We start from the raw sequence: 25,686 nt of genomic DNA, 5'->3' as shown, positions 1-25,686 counted from the left end.
TGATTCTAAGTTGGACTACAAGGGTTATTTAAAACGTTGGTCATGACGCAATTTTTTATAAATATGATTTTTAAAAAAAACTTAAAAATATGAAACAATATATTAATATTTGTAGCAAACTAGTTGATTTCAATTTTCAACGACCCCATTCTGGCTACGCCCATGATAAGGACGGAAGAATATTGACGAATGGACGTGAGGTGACCGAAAGGTGGAAGCAACACTGCAATGAACACGTGAATGACACAGGTATAGATAGGCACGATAGCAGAAGAAAAGACTACTTCAACACAACGGATGAAGCAAACCAACCTGCTCCCACATTGAGAAAGGGTAAGCATGCCATCCATCAACTAAAAAACAACAAGGCGCGAATGAGCTTGTATAAAGTTATCCAGACGGTTTCATCAACCGTTGGTAGTTCGACTGTAGTTCGTTGTTGGTGATATATTGGCTTTTCAGTCTTGACAAAATTAAAAACTGTTATTTTATTTTGTCCAACGTTTCGGTCCGTTTGGGACCTTCCTCAGGGACTCAATTGTTACAGTTCTTTCGTCCAGTGTGGTTCGGTAGAACCTGTAAATGTCTGGTGGATCGATATTTCCCGCACGACCGCAGCCAGTTTAGGATGCTTTTTCGGTGGGGAAATCGAACTTAAAGCTGCGCACCGGAATTTAGTACCTGATCCAATATCGATCACCATTGGAAGGTCCCAAACGGACCGAAACGTTGGACAAAATAAAATAACAGTTTTTAATTTTGTCAAGAAAAGCCAATATATCACCAACGGTTTCATCAACGACCGCTTGACGACAGACCAAATCATAATTATACAAGCTTTCTTCTAGAACTGCCATCAACATGAGGACCCAAAGCATCATATGTTAAGCTATTGAAAACCACGGACGGAAATAGTTTCTCTTGGAAGCTCACAAAACTGATAAGAGCAACGATGGACGGTGAGCAGAAAATTAATTGTATCAGACTATCTGCTTATACGTTGACAGCAACTTTTATTGGTCTCTTTACAATAATCAAAAAACAAATTGTTGTTTAAAACTAAAATAGTTTCTAATAATTTTACAGTACTAATTTCAAACTTAATTTTGCAGCAATTATCTTTATTTTATGGGTTGTATTTCCGTTAGTTTCAAATTCAAAATGATAGTGAATTCCAACCAATCTAAACCCCAACGCTCGATCTCTTTTATCAATCTTCGTTCTATATTTTGGCACTGCCTTTGCTATTATATCATTCTGGACCGTGTATCTCTATAAGGTTCAATCCGTGGAACCTGTATTTCGAATTTTTTATATTGTTACCTCTTCCCCGGTTTGCGAATGACCCTGCCTGGATTTCGTCTTATCGGGCGGTTTCATCAGCCAAATCGTTACAACATATGAAGGCAATGAGAATGGCCAAAAAAAGAATATCTACACTACTACGTCATCGTGGTTGTTGTTCTTTTAGCGGTTGATGGTAAAAACAGAAAACAGAATGAGCAGATTGAGGCAATAATAATGCTGTTTGCTCTTGATACTTACATACCATACCATACTAGCCCTCTTGAGTCTTCCTCCTCCAGGCGCTGACTGCCAGACGGGTTATGTCCGAGATAGGTATGTGTTTTTCTCTGTCGTCTCCGGTCTTCAATTAAGGTAACGCTTCTTTTCGTTTTTCGTGGTTTTGATTTTGGTCCTGTATAAAAGAGTGTGTCGCGCTTCGGCTTCCACTTAGTTGATCTGTTAGGTATATTGCGTTCAGAGCTTACAACGGTTTCCACGCGAACAAGTTTTACTTCAAAATGGCCAAGTTTGTGGTATGTTATTTTTTTAATTGCGAATAATTCTTTTAGATATATATGATGTGTGAATTGTGTAATTTTTATTATCATAAGATTCAGATTATGATAGATGACAAAAGTGACATATTATAATCACCGTTAATAATGGTGAATTATCGTGCAATAAAATGTGACTGTTATTCAAATCGTATATTGTCTTCATGATTACGTTGGAACACTTGAAGAATTATTGCATCACAAATAGTTACAAGTTTCGTCGATAATTCAATATCCGATAAAGCGAATGGACCTCAGTGGGCCAACGAACTCAACTTTTAAAATAAAAAGACTTAGTATGAGGTACTACAAGATAGCGGAATCTTCCCGGAAATTAAAAGTGTAGCAAGAATCGGATTAAAATGTTTTTTTTTGCAGATTTAATATTGAAAAACATGTTCATAAAAAGTGAATATAAGAACCATCTGCAATTAATACAGTTCAGTAACACGAAGTGAAATAATTAGTGTAATATTTTTCAAGTGTTATTTTTTTATTTTTGTGAATGTTTGGAATACTATAGCAAGCAAAATTCATCGTCATTGTGGTTCTACTTTCAATTAGAATTCTTGTTGTATGTTCGGTGTAATATCCTGAACTGCAATTTCATCCAGTCAACCGCTATGTTTTCCACGAAGAATTTGCGTCTTCATCATTAGTTCTAACCTGGAATATGAAAAAAAAATTTGTAGTCAACCTTTAATTCGCGAATCTATGCCAAGATTCTATTTCTAGCACATGTATGTCAGCATTTTCAAAGCCAACGTTCGAATGGTTTATTTAAGAAACGATATAAGCTAGGCGACAAAGTTTTTTTTTTCTGTGTGGAACCCCATTTGATCAAAACCGTAAAAAGTAGTGACCGTTCATATACCACGTGGACATGGCTGACTTTTTGGAACAGTCCCTAGATGAATCCTTGAAAATGTTTCAAACGGAGAAGTCATCGGATAATCTGCAAATATTGCTAGAGCACCTCGTGTAGAAATTCTGAGTATACCCGTTTAGGCATAAGGATGTTGAGCCCAATAGACGTTAGGCATAAAGACTTTAGGTTAATGAACGTTTGCAATAAAACAACTTGCGTGTATGCCATTGAAACTTACCTTAGATCGGAAATTGTTTGGGCCCATTTACAAATTCCATTACGCTGATGGGTGTAGTTGGGTGTCCTTAAGGTGTAAAAGCTCGTAAAAAATAGTGCAAAATTCATACAAAAAGCGTTACGAGGCGATGGGTTGGTTAGTTTGTCACAAATGACTAATTTCAGCGTTATGAAATTTGAGAATGAACCCATTATCGCAAGATATGAAAAAGATTGTCATCATGATCATTATTATCATTTTAAAATCCAGTTCAATCCATTTTTGTAAATACCCATTTACTGTTTTGTGTTTCCAGTACATGTTTGTTTAGGGAGCGTATGACCTTTTTGGTATATTTCTCTCACATAATTGGCGTTACATTCCCCCTCTGAGTCTGCATTCCAATTTAAATACAGTAATTTGTCGATTATATCACGGATCCAAAATTTTTTGGCGTGACATACCGAAGCTTGGTATAATGAGAATGGAGCGCCTTCCTAAGCCGAGTGGTTAGAGTCCGCGACTACAAAGCAAAACCATGCTGAAGGTGTCTGGGTTCGATTCCCGGTCGGTCCAGGATCTTTTCGTAATGGTAATTTCCTTGACTTTCCGTGGCATAGAGTATCATCGTACCTGCCACACGATATACGAATGCGAAAATGGCAAGTTTGGCAAAGAAAGCTCTCAGTTAATATATGCTGAGAAGCAGTCTCAGTCCCAGTGAGGACGTAATGCCAAGAAGAAGAAGATATAATGAGAATGTTTGTTCTGCCATATAATTTTAATCGAAATTTGAGCTTTATGTTGAAGAAATAGAGCGAATGAAATGAAAAGAACGTGAGAGATGGGTTAAATTCAAAAATGTTGGTTGTTTAGGATTATTTAAAATTGTAAAATGTATGAAATTCATACAATTATTGTGGCGTGATAAAATCGAACAGAAAACTGTGCTAAAATCGATAGTGATATAATGATACGATATTAAAACGAGCAGTGATAAAATCGAGAAACTACTGTAATGAGAACAATTCCTTTGTCTCCTCTACAAACCATTCATGACGACTGTTAATCAATTTTTATGAACCACATTTCAAATATAAGTTTAACTCGAAAAAAAAAAATGATAAAATTAATTAGTATATACTTTAGATACAGAAGTCAAGTTCAAATCAAACACAGTACAGTATTCAGTATTTAGCGTAGCGTTTAAATAATATTCCCAATTTGATTGCATAGAGCTTCGACAACTTATCTGACTCCAAAGTGTTCCGCATAACCATTCAAGAGTTAGTCGTTCCGAAAATTATCGATGGAATTATTTACATCTATAATTCCAATAACTATTAGAATAGCAAAAATCCAGAGAACAGCATATTGTTGAAAGAAGTTGATTTTTCAGCCTTTACCTACAGTCATTAAATTTACGTAAAAGTATAAGGAATAGCCTATGATTCAAAGTATGCAAAATATATAATAAACATATATACAGAAATAATGACATGAAAAAATGAATTAGTATGTCTTGGAAGAACAGCTTATTTATATATAAGTAAAACAAAACTGAGTAAAACATTAGCAGCACTTACTTCAATAATTTTGCAAAGAACAGCCTTTAATTTGAAAAAGGGGTAATCACTGACGGAAAATTGCCAGTTATACATGTACAATTAAACTCAAAAAAGTAACATGTCGTGTACCACGGTTTTCTTATTCTCCTTCTTATTCTAGGCATTACACCCCAACAAAAAATTGTAGCTTAGTTTTCAATGGGCAATTCTACAGTTATTAATCGAAAGCTTGCTTTGCTTATTTTTCGAAAGTTCTCAAAACCAAAAGTTCGTGTGCTCTTCTGAAAAATATTAAGATTTATAGGTAGCGCAAGCAACTTGAACGTGGATTTTCAGTGTAGTCTCCATAACTTTGTTACAGTCAACTCTCCATAACTCGATATTGAAGGGACCATCGAGTTAGGGAGGTATCGAGTTACAGTAACACAAAACCAGTGAAAATGCGATCCAAGGGACCATCAAGTTAGCCATGAAAATCAACTTTTACTATGGTTCTCTAACTCGATATCGAGTAAGTGAGAGTTAACTGTATTTTCTAATCAATTTAGTAGCTCTTAGCATCATTCTTTTCAAAATTAAATTTATGAAAAGTTTGTAGAACATCAATTTTGTCTTAAATCAAAACTAGTCCTAGTTAAAAGTAGTTTTCTCTAAATTTTCCCCTTTTTACTAAAAAAATCATATTTGTTTGGCCATAACACCATGAATACTCATCCGATTCCAGATCTTTTTACATGCTTTTGAAGCTTATTTAGTTATTATTATTCTTTTGATTTAGTTATTAAAATTCTTTTGATTTAGTCATTTAAGAATAATTGATTTTTTTTTTCACCAGAAATTGCATTTTTACTGTTAATTTTATACAGCATCTTGTTATACATGAGTGTTTAAAAATGCATACATTTTCAAAAAGTTAAAAAAATGTTATGAAATTTATAAAAAAATGCTCTTTAGACCCTTTTGAAATTTATAAAAAGGTCTTTGACATTTTCAGCTAAAGTATTAACGATTAACTGACAAAAATTTGAAAAATATAGTATATTTCGTTGAAAATTCATGTTTTTGGGTAGTTTGTGTTAAAGAACTAAGTCAAAACAATTTTTTAAGTTTAAAAACAATTGAATTAGCTTCAAAAACATTTAAAAAGATCTGGAATAGGATGAGTATAGCCAAACAAATATGATTTTTTTTAGTAAAAAGGGGGAAAATTTAGTGAAAACTACTTGTGCCTTGGAGTAGTAATGATTGTAGACAAATTAGATATTCTACAATATTTTTATAAATTTAATTTTGAAGAGAATGATGCTAAGAGCTACTAAATTGGTGAAAAAATAAAAAAGTTATGAAGACTTCGCTTGAAAGTTCACCAATTTTGAGAACTTTCGATAAATAATCCGCACCCTACTGAAAGCATTATCATGCTGATAACTTAATCAAGTTTTGACCTATAAATAAACTTAGGGATTATTAACAAAAAAATCACAACTACAGAACGACTGCAAATCAACCGCATTTCAAACCCAAGTAACAATTTCAGTGCTTTTTGATCTTAGATGTTATTTATGGAGGTTTTATTAGAGATGTATTCATTCCTAACAGATTTAACAAAGCATTGCAAAGTGCCAAACGTTCTTTTCGGTTAAACCCACTTTAAAATGCTTTGTAGATATCTACAAGAGCTACCGTTAAAACTTATTTGCTTGCCACATTTGTTGATAATAAATTGTATTTTGAAGGAGCTGTGTAGTGTCTATTAAAACCTAAACATAAAACCTCATCTTGCTTGTCTTGTCAAGGCATGGGTAGAACTTCTAAGACTACACTAAGTCATGTTAAAGCCTTCTTAAAACTCAACTGTCTGATGCATGTTAATGGAATGCAGTCTGCGTGTGGTTATCAATATCATTATGTTGACAATGATAATCATGTAGTGCATTGAGGATTAATCAGAACGCAAACATAGAAACGACAAATATTCCTCTCGAAGAATTAACAGACTACCGTATAAAGCATATTTTTCCCATGCTTGCCTGAACTTCCCGTTCTAGTGGGACAACTATGCTGCACACAACAGCTGAGCTACACGAAAAAAGCTTTCATTTTTCAGGCACTTATCACTTACCGTTTTCTGCATCAGTACAGCCGATCAAGCACGGCGGGCTTCATTATAACAATCCAGATGCATAACGGCACAAATTTATTAAAATGAATTGCACCACAAAACTGAATCTTCCGATTTGTTTACCTTTTTGACAGCACTAGCTTTCCTGAGTGCATTGAGTTTAAGTCAAAGCTCTTAAAAAACCTATTTGTCTTAGCGCAGAACAAATATTCTGATTTAGGAATAGTATAGCCAGTGAGGGTTTTGCGCACGGGTTCTTAAGATCAAAAGCGTTTATGAATGATTATATTGTTCAGAATAAGTACCAATTGATCTTAAACTATCCCAGACAAGACCAGCAAGATTTAACTGGATGGAATCCATTTTATTGTCGCCGTTTCGGATTGATAATTACAATATGCGTGGGAAATTTCAATTTACGATCGAGATGAGCATGAAATCATTCTGAAAATGGCATGGAGTAAAATATTAGATAGCCAATAATGATGTCGTAACTGTGGCGCGTTGCTGTAAATCGAAAATTTTTATTTCATTCCACCAGTAAATTTTTATTGGCAGGAATTTCACGCGATCGTAAGGAAATTTTCTGCCATGCAAGAAATGATTATTTTAATTGATTATTATGAGTCGGCAGACATCATGACGGTTTCAATATCAAAAAAGGTTATGGTTTATGAACAACTTATCGGTTGATGTTTGTTCAATCGTAAGCTCTTAACATTGGTTTTATTCCGTGTATTAGGATATCTTAAAAGATTGAATACCGCTAGTTGAGCTCAATAAGTCTATACAATAGCTCTTATGAATGTTTTATAGCATACTACAAGGGTAGATGTATTCATACGATACAAAACTAAGAAGTATAGAAACAGTTTTAAGGTATAGTCTTAACAACCTCCTGTAGTGTGGGCCTTTTCGGGCTTAACGGAGTTTTATCAAAGGTTTATTAAGGTTATTAAGACTAATAAGTTCTAAAATGAGTTTTAACGATATGGTGGTAACAACAGCTTGTAGTAAATAAAAAAACTAAAAATGTTACTTGGGAAGGAAACAGTTGTGATCTCTGAACCTTTTACAAGAATAAAACAGTCAGCTCACTTTTTACATCCATGATTTCAAAATTCATTTCGGAAATTATGCCTATTGTCCATTATGCCTTTTTTATGTCTATCGTACTTATGCCTAACGTCCGTACGCGTATTAATGCCTAACGTCGTGCACCTAGAAATTCTTCTTTCTCTTGAAATGCAGAGGAACTCATGGAGAAATTCCTGTCTGAATCCACAGATACATTCTTGAAAGCATTCAAGAAAAAATACTTGATGATGATCACTGGTAGAATATGTGATGAACTCTTTGGAATAATTCTGATGATGATTTTAAGTCGACCATCATATAACAGAGCAGGATTTAGAATGAAAAAAAGTCCTGTCTACTAAATTTCGGTCTCATGAATCTAAATTTTTTTAGCTCGCGTGTTCCATCATTTTATTGCAAAATTAAAGTTTGTAAATTTGCATATTATGCCTAAATGTAGACAATATCCTTTAAAATAAGCTTTTTATTCGAAAATAAAATGTTTTATGAGCAAAAACCTATGCTTGTAATGTTATATGATTTCAAAAATGGGTACATTAGTTCACACTTAAGCAAATACAACATTTAAATCATTCAAGGTTTACATGTTGACTTAGCACCATCGCCGGATTGCTTAGTACCAATACTTCCAACAGTATTGCTTACACCTTCAAAAACTGTGAGTATTTCTTGGTAAAACTGACCTTAATACAAGTGAAATAGTACAATATAACCATTAGACATCTATAAACTAGAAAACATGTAATTTCTGTGATGCAAACGGAACTTTAAACATACTTGAAAGGAAATACTAATTGATACCGATCTGATCAAACTTACCCTAGTGATCAATTTGCTCCCGAATTACGGTATTCAAGATTATTTTTCATATTATAATGATACCCATCCCTAAATACCCATTGAATGTACAAAAGTATAGCTATAAAGCTGTTTGGTATAATTATATGAAATACTGAGTGGCCATTTGACATTATGACCATTTAAGCATCCTCATTACTTCTTCTTTTCAAAAAGGATGTACTTCATGTTATGCAAAATAATCATTGATCAAATGATCATAATGCCAAATTATTTCTTGCCATATGGTAACTAGGATAAAACTGGAAGTAGGGTGCATCACTTTATTGTGCAAGATTAAAAAAGTATTTGTATTTTTTTTTTAATTTGACGTAAAGAAGGGTGTATCATTTTAATGTGCAGAATGGTGATGAATACTTATTCATTTTGCCGAATTTACATAATATAGCTGGGGGCCTTCCTTAGCCGAGTGGTTAGAGTCCGCGGCTACAAAGCAAAGCCATGCTGAAGGTGTCTGGGTTCGATTCCCGGTCGGTCCAGGATCTTTTCGTAAAGGAAATTTTCTGGACTTCCCTGGGCATAGAGTATCATCGTACCTGCCACACGATATACGAATGCGAAAATGGCAACTTTGGCATAGAAAGCTCTCAGTTAATAACTGTGGAAGTGCTCATAAGAACACTAAGCTGAGAAGCAGGCTCTGTCCCAGTGAGGACGTCAATGCCAAGAAGAAGAAGAAGCTAACTAGTTTGGAGACGTATAACATGATACTACGAACGTCTTTTTTCCTTTCGGGGTAGCTTCAAGAGATAAGCTGTGATGCACTCTTCTTCTTCTTCTTCTTTCTAGCATTACGTCCCAACTGGGACAAAGCCTGCTTCTCAGATTAGTGTTCTTATGAGCACTTCCACAGTTATTAACTGAGAGCTTACTATGCCAATGACCATTTTTGTATGCGTATATCGTGTGGCAGGTACGATGATACTTTATGCCCTGGGAAGTCGAGAACATTTCCAACCCGAAAAGATCCTCGACCGGTGGGATTCGAACCCACGACCCTCAGCTTGGTCTTGCTGAATAACTGCGCGTTTACCGCTACGGCTATCTGGGCCCCTTCTTATAAATTTGAATAGCTAGATACATCACGATATCGTATATTGTATAAAATCAAAATCGAAAATTTCAAATGTATACATTTTAAAACCATACCACAAGAAGGGTGTATCTCTATTTTGTGCTTTATATGACTCACTACTCATATAATTGGTTTTCAAATAAATATTGGATATTGTATTTCCAAGACCAATGTTTCCCTAAATAAATTTCAAGACATGCACTCTAAAGAGTTCGTGAGTTTATGAAGAAACACTTAGATTATCACAAAGTAATATTTTTTTCTAGATCTTCATTTGTTCTTGAGCAAGCTTCAATTTTTAGCGTTTCCAAAACATTCATGAGTGTGTAAGTATTGAACGAAGGTTCAATTTACTTAATGTTACGTTGATGCAATCACGTTGGTTGGTTGGTTGGTTTGACTTTATTAACGAGATTTTTAGCCCTAGGCTAGTTCATCTCGGGACCAACGGCTTTACTTCCCTTCCGAAGGAAGTCGTCACTATAACTTTTTACGTCATAAGCAGTGGCGCGGGAAGTGGGTAGGACAAGTAGGACATGTACTACGCACAAAAACCACTGGGTAGGACAGTCAAAGAATTGTCCTACCCACGATTCAAAAAAAAAAGGTCATCAGACAGCGTGAAAAATAAATTAAACTATTCATCATCTGTTCAATTCTTATGGATAATGGACGACTGTATAACGGAAGACACGATAAGGCTCTCCGTTGTTTTCTCATGCATAGTGAAGGGTGACATGGTTTATGCATGACCCTCAAAAAGTTCTGGCTCGTGTTAAGAACTTTTGAGAATATCTATGGTGAAAATCTTGATAAACTAACTGTAAGAACTGTTATAAGAATCTTCATCAAGCCTAATTTGCTGATAAAAAGGAATCGCTAAAGCAATTTTGGTTAATTTTTTAGAAATGATTGGATCACATTCCCACTGTTGTTTTGTGGCATTTTTCATGAAAATATTAAGAGCGAATTATGAAGATTTTCTGAAAGATTTTGTTTTGAAACATTTTTTAATAATCTTTTGTTTCCCCTGAAAACTTTTGCGATAAGCCAGGACGCTGCAGTGGAAAGAAAAAAACTACACAAATGAACAGTTTTTTTTCTATTCATCTTTTTGTTAACAACCCAACTGGTTGTGTAGTTAAGCAGTTTGTTCTATTTTTGTCGAATTTTTATAATATGTTTTTTGGGTAGAGTTTAAATACCGTTTCGATTCATATTACGGACACTCTACATTGTAAGGGAAACATTTCACACGAAATGTTTCAATTTTAGCCGCTCAAAAGTTCTAACTTTCGAGGCTCGTTTAAATAACCAAATTTCATAGATATCTATGCAAATTTAGAATGCCCAACTACCTTAGACGTCTCTTTAGTGGTTTGATGATTTAAATTGATGATTCGACTTTTCTATTTATGATTTTCATGAGCTGTCCGGAATTCGAATCGAAGTGTCCGGAATATGAGGCAAAAGTGAGGAAGCGTCCGGAATAAAAAAAAATGTAAAGTATATTCATTTTAAATTATTCAAGTTACGGAATCAAAATCCTCATCCACCATTTGAAGGTTAAGTGGTTTAAACGCTCGATCACGTTGAGGAATCATACAGATAGATTTATTTCATATACCTTCTGATGATTTCAACTCCAATGGGGCCTTAAGTGTTAGTAATATGAATCAAAACGGTATGAAGGATATTCTATGTTTAAATCTATTTGTTCCTTATAATGCTTGCATTGAATCCTGCTGCAAAATTGTACACGCTCCAGAGACTGTCTCTGGAGCGTGTACAATTTTGCAGCAGGATTCAATGCAAGCATTATAAGGAACAAATAGATTTAAACATAGAATATCCTTCATACCGGGTTCAACAGGCTCTTCAAGAATTTTGTCTCAGATTTCCCAAAGAGAAGTTTCATCAATTGTCATGATGATTTTATTTAGAATACTTTCAGGGTCTCCTAGAGCCGGTTTTTCAAAAGATGCTTAGAAAAATTTCTCCAGAATTTGCCCCAGGAAATCCATGTGAACTCCAAAGTTACTACCTCCGGTAATTTCATCAGAAATTATTATGATTTTTATCCCAAAACTATCCTAGAATTTTCTCTAGATATTTTTTACTAATCTTTCAAGCGAATTCTTCAGTTTTTACTCTACTTAGGTCTTCCCAAGATTTCTACGAAATTTCTCCTGAGGAAGCCCACAAAGGTTTGCTCCAGAGTTTTTTTTTTCAATAGCATCAGGGTTTTATTTTAAGAAACCCTGCAAGAATACCTCCGCCTGATCATGTGGATTCGTTTAAAAATTCATCCAGGTTTCTCCCAGAAATCCAAAATTTCTTGAGGAGTTCTTCGAACAAATCTATTTTTTTTTTCTAAGAATTTCTCCAGCATTTCATCCATCAATGCAGTTTTTCCAAACATTTCTTCAAAAGTTTCTCAAAAAAATCCCATGCTATCTTCAAAAGTTTATTTAAATTTTTGCACCAGTTGATACTACGGATTTTTTTTCCAATACTTTCTTTGATCAATTCTGCACATTTTTTTTTCTGTCCAGTGTTTTTCGAAAAATTCTTCTAGAAAATCCTGCGTCCCAAGATTTGAATGATTTATCTATGAAAAATTAATGGATTTTATCTATGAAATCTCCTGAAACTTCTTCGAAAGTCCAGGAGCTCTTACAGAGATCCTTGTTAATCAAGGATGACATTAAAACTTGCACATGTTTCATCAGAGAATACTTTACTTTCTTAAGAAAACACCTTTGGCATGGCATTTCCCTGTAGGCATTGCTGGGAGAATTAATGAAAAAAAAAAACTTTCAAAACTTACTTTATAAAATCACATAGAATTAGAGGAGGAATTTCTGTAGAAGATTTAGAGAGTTATGTTAGAGAGAATCTCTGGAGCAATTGCTGAACCTTCAGAGAAATTTTTAGTAGAGATCAAAGGAAATCCCTAAAAGTTTCTGGGGAAGTTATTGATTAAATTTTAGAAGATTTTATCCAGGAATCTTGGAAGATGTCCCAGGGAAATCAATGGACGAATAACTGGATAAAATCTTGAAGGAGTTAAGACTATCTTAAAGAATTTTTGGAATAATACCAGTGATTTCTGAATTTGTCTTAGGAGAAATTCCATTTCTGTGGTACTCTTTGGAAAATCTTAGCTTGTACTCTTGAGGTATCCTTAACTAAATTCTCTAAGAAATTCATTAAGAATCTTCGTGGAGAAAATACTTGAGAAATAATTACTAAATGTATTCCTTTAGAAATGTTCAGAGTAATATCTGCACATACCTAAAATAGTTTCAAATGAAATTTCTAGATAAAATCTAGAAAAAAAAACATACACAAACTTGTCGTAATGTCACGAGGAGTTCTAAAAAAGTCTTAGATCTTAGGAAAAATATCTGCTCTGATGGAGAATCAAACTCTTATCTCCTGGCTCATATTTTGTTTTCTTGGTTTGGCGTTTTCCCGGCCTCTTTTTGATTCCTTTTAGGTTTCTTTTTTTAGGCAAGCAGTCTCTGATTTCCTATTTTTAAGGTCCTCAGTCGCTACCAGCCCTTTAAAGTATTTCTTAGTCTTGTGATAACGACTGGCATTCTTTGCGTTTAAGCCTCTCAATATAGCAACTTTCAATTTCCAGCCTAGGATTCCATAGGGTTAACACTTTTCTTCGCTTCACTGTGCACAATATATTTGTCAACGTTTGTCCTACTCATGGATGAGCACGTGGACGCGCCTCTGGTCATAAGTGACTATGTCGGGGATGGGATTCGATCCCAGGTCCTCGGCGTGAGAGGCGAGTGTTCTAACCACTACACCAGGTCCGTCCCCTATCACGTTGGTTAATGGAATTACTAAAGCGCAGGTTTTTTTTTTCTAATTGAGTCAATTTGTGTTAGGCTTGTATATTAGAAAACGGAGAAATTCAAATGTTAAACTCATCTACGCCACGATAAATTAAGATTTGTAAGTGATGCTGTAAACGTGTCAATTCATATTTTATGATATTAAATTTTATAGAGCATACCAAGCTAATCGATAATTTTCCCAAAATCATTATTCCAGATCGCCCTGGTGCTCTCGGTCCTGATCGTAGCCGTTGCTGCCAACAAACCCTCTCAGTCGAAGCAGCATCAGCCTCAGCCCCATCACCAAACCCAATCACACCACCAACCGCAGCCTCACCATCAGACTCAAGTGCATCATCAACCACAGGGACATCACCAGCAGCAGCAAGGCCATAAGCAGCAGCCTCACCACCAGCCACAGGGCCACCATCAGCCTCAAGTGCAGCACGGTCATCAACAGCAAGGCCATGGCTTCGGTGCCAGTCACGGACAGCAGCATGGTGGATTCCAGCATGGACAGAAGAAGCACCATTAAGCACTCTGTTGACAGTTGAATGTTTGATTAATAAAAAAGTACATACTTAAAAACTGCGGGGGAAGTGAGTTGATGTCATCTCTTTTTCCTAAATTACGTTTGAGGACCGATCTTCTGGGTTGAGCATGATGGCATGCGCACAAATAACCGCTTCGAAATTGCACTCCATGATTGTTACTAGGAACCGAATATACCTCTGTATCTCCACAGTAGTCAGGGAAAGGATATTGAGTTAGTGGGAAAAGCAGAGCAACTGGAATTCACCTATAGTAAATGATACAATGTATTATGATATATACGTCTCACCGATTAATGCATTGCGTGCCAAATGAGTGTGATTCCCAAAGTATCTATACAATATCTTGGTGCTTCCGGTCCAATCGCTCGCTCTCACATGAGCAAATGGCACAATTAACGGACCATACACTACTCGCTTGTGAACTGATCTTCTGGATTAAAAGTAAAAACAGAAAATAGGGGTAGGCCGCAATGGTGAAATGCAATTTATTTGTAAAAAAAATCAAATTATACACACTGTACAAAAATTATTGCCTTTTATCGAAATCAAAAAGGGGCGTATCGACATCTTTGCTCTGATCTCCGAGTTTACCATGGGTTCCAGCCGCGAGCAGCAATAGGGGCAGCAGCAGCACCTGGCCAAGCTCCGGCACGGTTCCACTGGTTCCATCCGGCAGTGTTGGCTCCTCCCCACTGGCGGTTCCAAGGCTCAGCTCCCCATCGGTTCCACCGGGGATCGGCATTGGGGTTGTTCCATCGGTTCCAGGTGTTTCCACCCCAAGCCGCAGCGTTCGGGTTGGCCGGGTTGGCCCAGGCAGAGTTCCACGAAGTCTCCGATGGAGTCAATTGTTCAGACTTTTCCTAAAGCGTTGTACAAGAAAAATGTTGGCGTGCATTAGTTTATCGTACGGTTGTTAGAATTTGTAATTAGTACCTTGTCAGCGGGCATACAGAAGGCAGCCGCAATCAGGGCAGAGATGAGTATCTGCAAATAAGAGAATCAATTATCGTTTGGCAAGAATAAGTGGATGTTAACAGCGTTCTACATGGGACAAGATATTAAAACTACACACCGGGTACACCGGGACAAGTTGAAACGGCTAGGGTAAGATGAAATGGCAAGATATCATAGTCAAACATAAAAATGATGAGAAATCTGAGAGATCTGATAAGAAAGAAATAAATAATCTCCATCAGTTCTATACGATATGCAACTAATACATTATATCTCGAGTAGAAGAAAATTGCTACTGAATACCAAACTAAGGTATTCCAAACCAAATAACCATATACTAACCCATACTTACAACCTGAATGAAATATGAAAGATCCCAGCATAAGAGGTAAAATACTTCAAATAATATCTTATGTATTTATACAAACACCAAACTGATAATTAGATCAGGTATTGTAATATATAAATAATTCATAATAGATCTTCATACAAAGTAATATTTTTTAATAGTAGTTCAATATCTCAAGCAGTCTTCAATAGCTGTCGAATACCTCAATGAAGTATTTTTAATTGTTTTAAACTTTTTATTAATAATATAATTAAGGTATTAACTGCTGAACAATACCTTATTATAGTATGTAACCAAAATATGGTATGCATCATAGTTGCATCCCCCTCGGGATATGGGTAATGTATCTAGAAATTGGAGCAAGAAAAATTTAAAGAGTTTTTGAAGCGTTTTCTTGTGATTTTTCAAATATATTAAGTTGAAATTTAGTTAGGGGAATTTACGTATTCTCGGCCGTCTAAGCAGATGATGCGCATCTTTTGCAATTTTCTCGGACATCAGCAATCAAATTACGTGTTTGTCTGTTAACATGCGTTGTTCAATCCTTTATCGATTCACACCAACATACTTGTCGAAAGCTTTTTGGAAACGTTTCTACAATGCTTCGAACAAATATCTCATGTCAGTGTGACTATTGTCGGCAGCCTCATTCTCTTGGGCAGCTTTCCCATAAGAACTGCAGGCGAATCTGTTCGGTAGCTCCAAATCAGTCGCATTATAAGGTGGGTTTATTTGAATTGAAGACACCACTGGCAACCTCATTGGTTCGAAGGCGATATCGAAGGGACCATCGCGGTAAGGAGAGATCGAGAAATAGAACATATTTGTAGTGAATACTAGATTAAAAACCGATCCGTTGTTAGGAAAAAAGGAATAACAATGAACAAGCAGACGTCATTTCGAGCTCCTCGATTTTTCTCAATCACGAAAATCTGGTCTAGTATGCTTTGATAAAGTGCTTATCGACATACGCACGGTAAAAAGAAGTAAGGTATTATACTCTGAAAAATGACATTTGGCAGTGACGTCATTCCTATAGCAAACTCGAACGAGTGCAAAAGAAAGCAAGGCCTGCTCTCCTTTACTATCCTCAAGGCCTTATGCTTGGCGATAGGAATGACACATGTTTTGATGGAAAATCGTTGTTTACACGTGGGAATAGCCTACCTTGTTGTGTATACCGTGGACATACAGAGAGAAAATTGGGAATCAACAAAACCACATCGAGATAAGGAGGATATCGAGATATGGAGAAAATTTATATTCAGAATGAAGGGACCGAAGAAATCATCGACATAAGGAGAGATATCGAGATGTAGAACATCGAGATGTGGAGAGTCGACTGTATTGATTAAAAAATGTTCCCTAAGACATTAGTAGCCCGCGATTAGAATATGTTCATTCTATAGCTTAAAACAAGAGCTTCCAAGTAAGGTACAATTTATTACATTGGAGATTGAAGATTTTTTATGGGTTTAAAAAATTGAGCGAGCCATTCTAGAGTCAGTAAGCATTGAAGCGTCCTGTATTTTACCTAGCTTCTCTACTGGAGAGAGGTTGGCTCAAAGCTTTGAGCTCTGCTACCAACACAGGCAAAATATAAACACAGGCAAATTTATAAAAATAAACCTTATAAAACTTCAATCTTGTCGCTTCCTTGCGACGCCTATCCACCTTATAATTTCATCACGTATTATTAAGTTGAAGATGCATCGCAGCCAAACCTCAAATTTTCAAGAGCACAAATCTAGAGAGCCAGACAGCCGTTCAAGCTAAAAACTTAATCGATTGGACCCCACCAAAGTGTGTCCAATCAATTAAGTATTCAGCACAAACCACTATCTGGGTTTCTAGATTTGTGCTCTTAAAAATTTGAGGATTGAATTCGACGCATTTTCTTAGGTATTGCAATACCTGACTCAGTTATCAGTTTTGTGTTTGAAGAATATGCATGAAATAATATTTGAGGTCTTTTACCTCTAATACAGAGATCTTTCATACCTTTATCAGATGGTAAGTGCCGTTAAGTCACCACCGTGCGGCCTCCTTTCACCGTGCACATATACAAATTCCTACAGAATATTCATACAATTTTCACAAATTATTGTTTTGTCAGCAAAATAAGATAAAACTGATGAAATGAAGTAGTCTTTATCACAAAACATTTTGAAAAACCTAGTTTATGTAGTCGAAATCATGTGAATTCTGTTTAATAATGGGATTTTTTAACACTCTTAGTAGAAACGCCAAAAATTAACATTTTTTATTTTAACGTTAGAGTATCAAATTTTTCATAATTTCAACAAGTTTTCACTGTAGATACTTCTAGTAAGATGTATTTCATCGTATGAACCATGAGATTTTATGAAAATAAGATATTTTTATTATGTTTCAGTCGAAACACAAATGCACGGTGAATGGACCCTTTTTAATGTTTATGGTTCCTATTACCGTGCATTGGTACAAAAGGCTTGAAATTATTGATTAATATTGGATTTATTGTTATGTCGTGATTTAACTACTTCATAATTAGTTTTTGAGTGAATATGAAATGGTTTGGGTAATACAGTAAACCTCCTATAACGATTTTGATGAAAAATAATGATTTAGCCATTTTTCCAACTTTCTATGGCTTTTATTGTAAAATAAGATTTGAATACCCTTAAAAATGAGTGCGCACACTACTAGCAACATATTTGCTACATCAACAACGTTTCTTCGAGATACAAAATTAAATCATGACTAAAACTATACACACGATAAATGGTGCACCAGCGTGCACGGTGAGTGGTGACATAGAACGGTACGAGGCGACCTTAACATGATATTTGTAAACATAATTTTTGAATATTTTTTTATTATGCTTCACTGATTTTAGATATTTCCCTGAATTATGGTATAATTGCACGCTTTGTAGTGGTATTCTAGTTCGCTTCTAATGATTTAGAAAAAATATATAATTTTTTGAAGCGCAGATTTTTTTAAATGCACGGTGAATGGTAGCTTAACGGTACTGAAAAATATCTGGTATGGTATACCTTAGTTTGGTTTTCTGCAGCAATTTTCTTCTGCTCGGGATGTGGAGTGATTTGTTCAATTTGAACATGTAAATGATAATTATTTACATCACGTAAACTTGAGCAGTTAACCATATTTCAGTATATCACGCCTTCAATATCACATTTTCGAAATATTTGTATGAATCATTATACTTCCTAAGACACTTCTTCTAACAGTGTTTCGTTAATTATGGACGCTCCCCTACATTTATCTTGCGGGTTGCGTAAATATATAATTTAGTAATTGTTTCAAATTGGACAGTTGGCAGCGAGTGATAAGATAACATCATGTTATAAATGCTTTCAAGGTTCAATTCAAAGTACTTTGAGGTAAAATTTGAACTGTTACTAAACAAATTCACTCAAAAATACAACATAAATCATCTCGGCTTATTAAGATGTTCGAACAAAACTACCTCCTTTGAAATGCAGTCTCCAGATAAAACGAAACAAATTGGAAAAAGCATTCCGTTCGTGGACATAATTTTACTGAAAAAAAAAAACAAATATGAGAACAGACTAATGCTATGGACATTAGACTGATGCAAATTTTGAAGTTTTTGCTCCCCTATGTTTAAACGATGTCAATTATGATGAAAATGATCCTCCCAAAATTTGAAGTGATTCGGAAGAAATTTGGTTGTGCACACGCTATTTGAAGTTTATATGGAAATTACTATAAAAAAGGCAAACCTTTTGTTTTCAGTCCTCTAACTGCTCGTCATAATAATCTATGGAAAAGTGAACACACTCACCTCATGTGAAATCTTCCCAGCTACAACTTTGCTGAAGACCACATTTTGATAGGACGTAAGGATTATTTGTTATTATTGATTCCAAAGTCTAAACCATGCTGAGATGATCATTTAACTACTTTCAGAGCAACACTGCTTTTTTGCTGTAGAACATAGTAGCCTGGATTACTTTGATCTATTCTCCCCACCAGGAGCCCCACTGTTGCCTGCAGAACAGTTGGTGAAGCATGCTACATATAAACCAACTTTATGATGATGAATAACAATTTACCCTGACGTCCAATCGAAAAGTGGTCTTCGGCAAAAATGTAGCTGGGAGGATGTCCCATTAGAAGAGTTTGTTCACTTTTCCATAAAATATAATGACGAAGAGATAGAGGGCTGAACACAAAAGATTGGAGTTTTCCATAGTAATCTCCATATAAACTTCAAATGGTGTGTGCACAGTCAAATTTCTTCCGAATCACTTCAAACTTTGGGAGGATGCTTTTTACCATAAATAAAATCGTTTAAGCATAGGGGAGCTAAAATTTCAAAATTTGCATCACTCTAATGGACATGACAATCATGATATATTGTCCAAACCTGTGTGTTCTAATTATGAATCCAAAACAAGAAACATCTGAAAAAATCCATAATGCTTGAATATGGCATAAAATATGTAATTCAAGCCATTTTAAAGGCAGTTTGAGGTTTTGGCCGACATTTGTTCTAAATCGAACCACAGTGCAATGTTTCTTTTTCGAAAATCTTGTCAGCGGGAAGCTGACAAAACAAAGAATTATCTGATTGTTTTCATTGGTGAGTTTTGAAAGAAAAACACCGTGTATTTGAAATTTGGTTGCCGATAATAGTCGAATGGTGCCGAAGTCCGTAAATCACCCTATCACATGTCATTTTCAGTCGAAACCATAGAAAAAAAAACAATTTTTGGTCATTTGCAAAATTAACAATAGTCCAAAAAAACTAGACATCCAGACGATTCCGAACTTAAATGGAGAAAATACTTAAAAAATGGTTGAAAAAGCAGCATTTTATTCTCCACAAAACTTTCACGATTTTTTTTTTCAAATGTTTAAAAAACTTCCATAGAGTTACACTAAAAATTTCCCTCTGTTCTCTCGCAGGGTTCCTTCAAGACATTTTCACTAGGTCTTTAAGTACTTACTACAGATCTTCCAGAATTTCTTATGGAAAATCCTAAATGAACTAACAAAGGATTACTCCAGGAATTGTGAACAAATTCTTGAGAATTAAAAAGAAACTTTTAGAAGATGTTTTCAAGATCTTTCAGAGCGAAGATATTTCCAAGATCTTTCACACATAATGTTAGTACCTTATTCTTAAATAACTCAAACAGTTCAAGTGATTTCTGGAGTAATTATTTTTAGTGATTCTTTCACATCTTTCTGCAAGATGTTTTCAAAAGATTTTAAAAGGTATTTCTCCAATAATATTCCCTTAATCGTTCAGATAGCATCTTTTTAGAATACTTTCATAAAGATTCTTTAGAAAAGCCCTAGAGTTTCAAGCCAAAGCTAGAGTTACCAGGTCCTGGAAATTAAAAATCAGGACATCACGTCAATTTACAACTTACACAGCGTAACAAAAATAATAAGTCATCATGTCTCTACAATAAAATGATGTGTCTCCTGCAAATTTGGCTGCTGAATCTAATGGCGTTCTCAGAAATGTTCCAGCACGTCACTATTTAGATTATTGAACTTTTTTGATTACCCAGAAAACACAAGATTATAGTATATAAGAGTACAAAGGTGGAGACGACATGCGAACATTTTGCATGCAGTCTTAGCCTTCACTTTTGTACTCTTATACACTATCGTATACGGGTTTGTGTTTACAGGGAAGTATTCTTTGAACCATAAATTTTGAATTCTGTGGTAGTTTAAGCAAATAAATCGCCATACAAGCTGGCAAACTTGCATGCAAGTTATATGAAATCGTTAATGCATTACCAAAAGCCAATATCATAAAAACTACACGTGCTATAATATTTGTGAAAACGGCAATGGACCGAGCAACTCTAAACTAAGTAAATAACGGTATTTCGGTTGTTAAAGGGAACTTGAAGCGAAGCCAAACCTTAAATGTTCAAGAGCACAATTCTGAAGAACCGAGCATCCGTTTAAGCTTAAAATTTGATCGATTGTCCTCCACCCAACGGATGTTCAGTTCTTCAAATTTGTGCTCTTGAAAAATTGAGACTTAACTTCGATTCATCTTCACCTTAGGGGGTCATTCAAAAATGGCGTCCATCATTGGGGGGAGCGGGGTCTACGAAAGTGTGACAGTGCATGTATAAAGTATTGAAAAAAGCGCATTTGAATCATCCTTTAAGACAAACAAATGTTCCGCATTGTTATCTGAGAGCAAAACATTTTTGTTGTCCAGGAAACAGAAATATCCGGACAAACTTTGAAATACGAAAAATAAATCAGGACCTAAGAATTTCCTGTCATATTCTCTAAAAATTTCCTGAAGAAGAGGGTGACAAAAAATGTAATTCCGTAAATGAATTTCTTGAGCTGAAAATTACTTAATAATTCCTAGAAGGCTTGAATAGTATAGCTGAATAAATTCCTACAGTAAATACCGAAAAATACATTAATATGGAGGTGAGATGCAGACCCATTGTGAAAATTGAACCTTAAGGTTTTGTTTAATGCTCTAAAATCTAAATTTTAAAAATCCTCAATTCTTAGGAGTTCTAGAAAAAATCATAGAAAAATCTCTTGAACCTAGAAAAAAAAAAAGTTTCTAGTTATTTCAAAATCGCATTGTAGGCTTATGAAAATGAATTGCGCGATAAACTGCACTCAATGGTCCAAATTATAAAAATCATGGCAGAAATTCCGCATTTTGAATATTTAACTATTTCCAGCCATTAAAATTTTATGGATCATGAATTTTTTTTTTTTTTTTTGGTTCGCATGAAACAAAATTGATATTTTTCATACATTTTTTTTGGTTCCCAACTCTTTCAAAAAATATATATAGTTTAGGTAAAATTAAGCAATAAGAAGCTTATTCCCTGGGACAGAGCCTGCTTCTCAGCTTAGTGTTCTTATGAGCAATTCCACAGTTTTCAACTGAAAGCTTTCTTTGCCAAAGCTGCCATTTTCACATTCATATATCGTGTGGCGGGTACGATGATACTCTATGCCATAGTTTCCCAAACTGTGGGTCGCGACCCCCAGGGGGGTCGTGAGCTGGTCTCTGGTGGGTCGCGAAAAAATATCTCATTTTGTGTTGATCGACTTAGATTTTTTCCTACATTTTCATATGTCTCCTCGATTTGAAGCAAATGGTTTGAAATTGTTCCCATTTATTCATTTCAGCATTTCTTCTAGAGCCTAACAGTCATAACTACTGATGATCAAAACACTTGATATGGCATTTATTTTTTTGGAAAGATGTTAGAAAATTGAAGCTTTAAAAACATTTTGTTTCAAACAAAACTTTTTTCTCGTATAAAAAAAGTTTTGTATAAATATGGTGATTTTTTTCACATTAACGTAACTGTACAAGGAGTTTGGATAAATTTATAGATTTAGGGTAGGTGTACCAGTTATGGCCATAGTGGTTCCCTATTTCGCCATACGTGTTAATTTGAATAATTCTACATTTCAATAGGTTTTGTGTATTTCAGCAGTTAGATATACTATTTAACTTGATGTTGAAACATTCGAAGAGGTAAAAAATGTGAAAGTTTTCGAAATTGTGCATATGGCCAAATAGCGAACCACTATGGCCATAACTGGTACACTTTCCCTACATACTACATTTTTGTGGCAAATTTTGGAAACAAACATAGTGCGAACGAAACGTCTAAAACTATGACGGATTGAATGTATCAAAATATATTCATCATTATGTGCGATCCTAAAACTACATTGCTGCTGGTTTGAAAATAAGTTGATGATAGCTTCAAAATTAAAAGAGAAAATACAAAAATGTATCCAAGAATCGAACTCGCGACCCTTTAGTGATAGCTACACGCTCCAGCTCTCTCGGCTGTTTCACCATCTCAGTAAATGAAAAATGAAAGTGGAACAGCTTAAATGAATGTGTCACAGAATCGCTCGATGGTTGGCGGTTTCATCGTGAATTTGAAAGAGCAGTCAACAATAAATTTCTAGCGCACTGAACTGATTTTTTTATTGCAAGGGTCATGATTGGTTGACAGATGGTCTGATTTGCTTCAGCTGTTGGCTAACGCTTGTAATTTTCAAATGCCTGCCACAATTTTCCGTTGATTTCCGAATTGCGTGCTACTTAATAGTCACAACTTTTTGCTGTGTACAATAAATTTAGCAAAAATGAAATTTGAAATCTTTGTTCAAATAATTCTATCACAAATATTGGGAGTTCAGTGAGTTTAATTGATAAACAGTACTCTTACTGTTGAAATTTTCAGCTCAGAAAAAAATAATTATCTTAAATATCAAAAAATAAATAACTTTTTAGCTGAGAAAAATTGTTTTCCTTGGTTCGTAAAATTTTATGAAAAGTTTATATTTCCATCAAATATGTATTATGGTGGAATATAATATTTCGATGTGATTGTTGTTGTTGTTGTCAATCGAACGAGAATTAGTCACATTGAAATGTAAGCAACATCGTAGACTTTGTAATTTAAACGTTCGCGGTGCATGCCATTTTCAAAAAAGTAACGATAGACTTCAAAAATTTTAGTGGAAAAATTAATTTATCAACTTTTTTCACCTGGTGGGTCGCGAAGAATATGCCAGACAGCTAGGTGGGTCGCGCACTCGAAAAGTTTGGGAACCTATGCTCTATGCCCAAGGAAGTCAAGGAAATTTCCATTACGAAAAGATCCTGGACCGACCGGGAATCGAACCCAGACATCTTCAGCATGGATTTGCTTTGTAGCCGCGGACTCTAACCACTCGGCTAAGGAAGGCCCCCGAGTTGGTTCCTATTTACTTTGTAATCAAATAAATTTCCATGACTCTTAAGTATTCCATAACTTTCTTAGTTTAAGCTGTTATCGTAGAATTTTCCGAATAGTACAAGTTCATGCCATCAATTATCCATCCAATTGTTATCACACTGTATTTGGAACTTTATCTCTTTAATATCACTTCCAGCCCTATCAATATTTTTAGCATATGATGTTTTTTATCATGTTCAAGCACACTGTTCGTTTCATATCAAATGACGCATGATTTTAAACCGCTTCAAAACACTCTGTCACTAGTCTCCATTTCGGAGGTTCGTCACTTGCTTATCGTTAAAATCACTCCAGTTCCGTTCAATCACACTTTACCAGCTTGAACATCTTGGCGGTTCGGTTTGAATCCTGGCGTTGAAATCACGTGTAGTTTGAGCTACTAGTTAGCTGTCGGGATTGCAATTTGATACTGGATGAAAATTAAGCTAATTGGTAGGCTTTATATAGTGATTGTATCTCTGCATTTCGCCCTCACATTGCACTTGCATCTCAGTGGATGGCACCGTCGATTTAGTAGCATTTGTCGACGTTCGCATTGATGGCTTTTCCATCCGCAATGATGGTGATATTTTAGCCAACGCTAGGTGAAGACCAGGCAATAGGTTACCTGCCGTGCAGGAGGAGTTACTAAGCTAATAACTAACGCGTGTACGTGGACTTAGACTCCTAGTAAAAAGATCGTGCTGGAAAGGGACGGAAATGGCAGCTTAAAAATAAATATGAGCCGCTCAGACAGCGAGGGTGGTGTTCTTAGAATAAATTCTAACTCGCCTGACAAATGCTCAATCAATGCAAAGATCCTCATTATTGGCTAGATGGGCCTACGTGCCTGTCATTTGGGAAACCGACTCGAGCTGCTTGCTGTTGCCGAGCATATCGTTGCTAGTTCCTAGTCGTCTGTCATCTTCAATATTAATGAAATGTAATTTGCGATAATATTTTATTTATTTTATTAGTTCAGTAATAGATAGATTCCGAATATATCAGCTGCTCCCATGCGGCGGCAATTAATCATACACAGATGAATCCAAAAGCAGCGGGTTTTACTTGGAGGTGTGATGGAGATTACTGCCTGCAGTTTGCATGCCAGGATGCCAAAGGAGGAAAAAAACAGAAGAACTAGCATGTTGATCCATAAGGTGGCAAATGTATTATGACATGACTGAATAAACCCCGTTTTAGAAGGAACTAAACGGCTCGAATGATTGATGTTGGGACGAAACGTGTAGTTCACCATTACCGAGCATGTCGTGTAATAATCTTGCATTTTCAGAACTTTCATACACTATTGTGGACAGCTTGTAGAATTTAAAGAAAATCAAGTATGTGCTAGTAAAAGGGCGTGAGCAATCAGTGCTCGTTGTACTCTCGTGCAGTGCGTACACGAATTATTTTTGCTGACAGAAGTTTTGATACAACCAAAAGCAATTAAACAGTACTTTTCAGTGCTTTTCTTATATCAAATGATCCCATTTTTAACCTTGTTTGGGCGCGTGCCTTCGATTTTTCGTTGGA

The 25,686-nt window shown here is 35.4% G+C and overlaps 2 protein-coding genes across 2 annotated transcripts; one reads left to right on the top strand and one right to left on the bottom strand.

Annotated features, from left to right (window-relative positions):
• The first annotated feature begins 1,671 nt into the window (after positions 1 to 1,671).
• LOC110676328 (G-box-binding factor-like) lies at positions 1,672 to 14,095 on the top strand. The gene is made up of 2 exons (XM_021843798.1): positions 1,672 to 1,820; positions 13,722 to 14,095. Exons 1-2 carry the CDS (start codon positions 1,806 to 1,808, stop codon positions 14,037 to 14,039), a joined length of 333 nt encoding a protein of 110 aa, XP_021699490.1. The 5' UTR covers positions 1,672 to 1,805; the 3' UTR covers positions 14,040 to 14,095.
• A 418-nt stretch (positions 14,096 to 14,513) lies between these two features.
• Positions 14,514 to 24,598, bottom strand: LOC23687983 (bifunctional endo-1,4-beta-xylanase XylA). The gene is made up of 3 exons (XM_011495130.2): positions 24,487 to 24,598; positions 14,992 to 15,042; positions 14,514 to 14,918 (listed from the first exon to the last, which is right to left on the bottom strand). The coding sequence occupies exons 1-3, from the start codon at positions 24,496 to 24,498 to the stop codon at positions 14,646 to 14,648; spliced, it is 336 nt and encodes a 111-aa protein (XP_011493432.1). The 5' UTR covers positions 24,499 to 24,598; the 3' UTR covers positions 14,514 to 14,645.
• Positions 24,599 to 25,686: the final 1,088 nt, after the last annotated feature.

This window comes from Aedes aegypti, chromosome 2, assembly GCF_002204515.2.
Source record: "Aedes aegypti strain LVP_AGWG chromosome 2, AaegL5.0 Primary Assembly, whole genome shotgun sequence".
NCBI classification, from domain to species: Eukaryota; Metazoa; Arthropoda; class Insecta; order Diptera; family Culicidae; genus Aedes; species Aedes aegypti.
This window is presented reverse-complemented; position numbering and strand designations above follow the sequence as displayed.

Coding starts and splice junctions, on each gene's coding strand:
- LOC23687983 (XM_011495130.2), bottom strand. Junction 14,919..14,991: donor TCTGTATGCCCGCTGACAAG/GTACTAATTACA, acceptor ACAACGCTTTAG/GAAAAGTCTGAACAATTGAC.